The sequence below is a fragment of the Cebus imitator genome, unplaced genomic scaffold (genome assembly GCF_001604975.1).
Source record: "Cebus imitator isolate Cc_AM_T3 unplaced genomic scaffold, Cebus_imitator-1.0 Scaffold890, whole genome shotgun sequence".
NCBI lineage: Eukaryota > Metazoa > Chordata > Mammalia > Primates > Cebidae > Cebus > Cebus imitator.
The window spans coordinates 75,353-78,661 of record NW_016108205.1 but is presented as its reverse complement, the minus strand read 5'-3'; the positions used below and the strand labels follow the sequence as shown (position 1 = coordinate 78,661).

Genomic DNA, 3,309 nt, shown 5'->3' with positions numbered 1-3,309 from the left:
AAAAGAAAAGAAAAGAAAGGGACAGGTGGGTGAGACACAAGATGTAGCACTGCTCTTGTGAAAGTGATTGAAGTTGCCAAGGAGGCTGTGAAGATCAATGTCAGGTGCAGCCAATAACCAGGCTCCTCTTGAAAAATCCAAGGGAATTTTCCTTCTTCATTTGCCCCGACAACACAAGCCCATGCACCAGTTGTGCATGGACCCAATGGACCCCAGAGTGTGTTTGTTTTGTTTTTTGTTTTTGAGATGGCAGTCTCACTTTGTCGCCCAGGCTGGAGTGCAGTGGCACGATCTTGGCTCACTGCAACCTCTGCCTTCCAGGTTCAAGCAATTCTCCTCAGCAATTCTCCTGCCTCTCAGGTGAGACCTCAGCCTCACAGGGACCAAGGGTCACTGGATTGCTTGTGTTACTCTTTTGGGTTAATACAGAAGGAGTGGGAGGGTGTGGCTCCAGCAGCCAATGGGAAGGGCTTCCAAGCCAGTGGGTGGAACGTCTAGGAGTAGGGGTAGGGCTTCCAGGGAGGCCATTATCTGGTTGCCACTGAGAATGAGCCCTCCATCACTGAAAGTATACATGAAGATAGAGTGGAAGCCATAGGACTTGAGTAAGATGAGGAACTAGGTGCACAAGATTCCTTTGGACTCTCCTAGTCCAAAAATGGGGGTATATCAATTTGTGTCCATCTGAAGCCAACATTTTAGGGTGCGCCTGTTAAGCATTTTAGGTTGAGACCTTGTTTGTATGCATTTCTGTCCCTAAAATTCTAAGTCTGTTTAATTATAAACCACTCCTAAGATTCTGCTAGGTGTCTGAGGGCAAGATCTAAAGGCACAAGATTGGGTCTGGGCACAGTGGCTCCCACCTGTAATCCTAGCACTTTGGGAAGCCAAGGTGGGTGGATCACTTCAGATCAGAAGTTCGAGACCAGCCTGGCCAACATGGTGAAACCCCTTCTCTCCTAAAAATACAAAAATTAGTCAGGCGTAGTGGTGCATACCTGTAATCCTTGCTACTTTGTAGAATTGCTTGAACCTGGGTGATGGAGGACAATAGGTGCATCCCACTGAGCCTGGCTAATCTTTGTATCTTTAGTAGAGACAGGGTTTTGCCATGTTGGCCAGGCTGGTCTCAAACTCCTGGCCTCAAGAGATCCACCTATCTTGGCCCCCCAAAGTGCTGGAATTATAGGCAGGTATGGGTCACCACACCTGGCCTCTTATTATTACTTTTTTTTTTGTTTTATTTTTGAGATGGAGTCTCACTCCATCACCCAGTGGGGTTCAATGGCACCATATCGGTTCACTGCAGCCTTTGCCTCCCAGGTTCAAGGGATTCTCATACCTCAGCCTCCTGAGTACCTGGGACCACAGGCATCCACCACCACACCCGGCTAATTGTTGTATTGTTAGTGGAGACAGGGTTTCACCATGTTGGCCAGGCTGGTCTTGAACTCCTAACTTCAGGTGATCCACCTTCCTCAGCCTCCCAAAGTGCTGGGATTACAGGCATGAGCCACAGCACCTGGCCTTATTTTTATTTTTATTTTTTGAGATGGGGTCACCTAGGCTGGAGTGCAGTGGCACAATTATGGCTCATGGCAGCCTCCACCTCCAAGGCTCAAGAAATCCTCCTGCCTCAGGCTCACAAGTAGCTTGGATTACAGGTGTGTACCACCACACCTGGCTAATTTTTGCATTTTATGTAGAAACAGGGTTCTGCTATATAGTCCATGCTGGTTTCAATCTCCTAGGCTCAACCAGTTTATCCACCCTAGCTTCCCAAAGTGCTGGAAATACAGGTATGAGCCACCATGCCTGGCCCTGGCTAATTAAAAAAAATTTTTTTTTTGAGAGAGAGTCTCACTCAGCTGCTCAGGCTGGAGTGCAGTGGCTCAATCTTGGCTCACTGCAACCATTGTCTCCCAGGTTCAAGCGATTCTCCCATCTCAGCCTCCTGAGTAGCTGGGATTACAGGCAAACAGCCTGACACCCAGCTAATTTTTTTTCTTGCTCTGTCACCCAGCTGGAGTATAGTGGTGTGATCTTGGCTCACTGCAACCTTTGACACCCAGTTTCAAGCAATTCTCCTGCCTCAGCCTCCCGAATAGGTTGGGACTACAGGCACATGCCACCAAGTCTGGCTAATTTTTTGTATTTTAGTAGAAACGTGGTTTCATCATGTTGGCCAGGATGGTCTTGATATCCTGACCTTGTGATCCACCTGCCTTGGCCTCCAATAGTGCTGGGATTATAGGCGTGAGCCACCATACCTGGCCTAATTTTTATACTTTAGTAAAGATGAGAGCTCACTACATTGGCCAGGCTGGCCTCAAACACCTGACTTCAAGTGATCCGCCTGCCTCGGCCCCTAAAGTGCTGGGATTACAGGCATGAGCCACCGCACCTGCCTATTTTTTAAATGTTTTTCTGTGGAGATGGGGGTCTCACTCTGTTGCCCAGGCTGGTCTCGAACTCCTGGCCTGGACCGATCCTACAGCCTCAGCCTCCCAAATCACTGGGATTACAGGTATAAGCAACTACACCAGCTACTGGATTTTGGTGACACAGGAGCACCAGGCCCTGGGCACTGTGGGAGGTAGCTTTGGGGGTGGTGGCTTTCTGGGTGGTGGTCTCGGGTGCTCAGGAGGCCCTTTCTCCCTTATCCCCCATGAGCAGCCAGGGGTTCCTGCACCTGAAGTTCTCGAGGACCCCAGAAAACCAGGTGGTGCTGGGCCAACATAGTGGGCCCTTCCCCAGAGTGCCGGAGCTGGTTCAGGCCCCCTGCCTGGCTCTGCTATACCCCGTAGTCATGCAGACCCACTGACAGTGACCCTCAGCCCCCTTTTGAGTCCTTGGGCCCAGAATTGTATCCCAAAGCCCTCCCCTGGCCTAGAAAATAAAAAAGTTATTGTTTGTCTTAGTGTCCTTTCTGGGCTGCAGAGGGAAGGGGGGATCACTGACTTCCAGGGGGAAAACCCTAAGGGGTCCTGGAGAGGGGGATGATGGGGTAATCGAAACCCTGGAGGAGGCTGCTCTTGGTGGCTCATGCCTGCAATCCCAGCATTTTGGGAGGCTGAGGTAGGCGGATCACCTGAGGTTGGAGTTCGAGGCCAGCCTGACCAAATGGAGAAACTTCGTCTCTACTAAAAATACAAAATTAGCCAGGTGTATGGTGCATGCCTGTAATCCCAGCTACTCCGGAGCCTGAGGCAGGAGAACAGCTTGAACCCAGGAGGCATAGGTTGTAGTAAGCCAAGATCGCACCATTGCACCCCAGATTGAGGGACAAGAGCAAAATTCCCTCTCAAA

At 50.1% G+C, this 3,309-nt stretch overlaps 1 protein-coding gene and 1 pseudogene across 1 annotated transcript in view; one reads left to right on the top strand and one right to left on the bottom strand.

Moving 5' to 3' along the window:
* The window catches only part of LOC108298123, a 6,510-nt pseudogene extending 6,393 nt beyond the window's left edge, over window positions 1–117 (top strand).
* A 2,800-nt stretch (window positions 118–2,917) lies between these two features.
* Window positions 2,918–3,309, bottom strand: part of LOC108298121 (transmembrane and immunoglobulin domain-containing protein 2-like) — a 13,534-nt gene continuing 13,142 nt past the window's right edge. Inside the window, exon 5 of the mRNA XM_017520852.1 lies at window positions 2,918–2,934. Within this exon, the coding sequence (XP_017376341.1) occupies window positions 2,918–2,934 (17 nt within the window). The remainder of the gene's footprint in view (window positions 2,935–3,309) is intronic.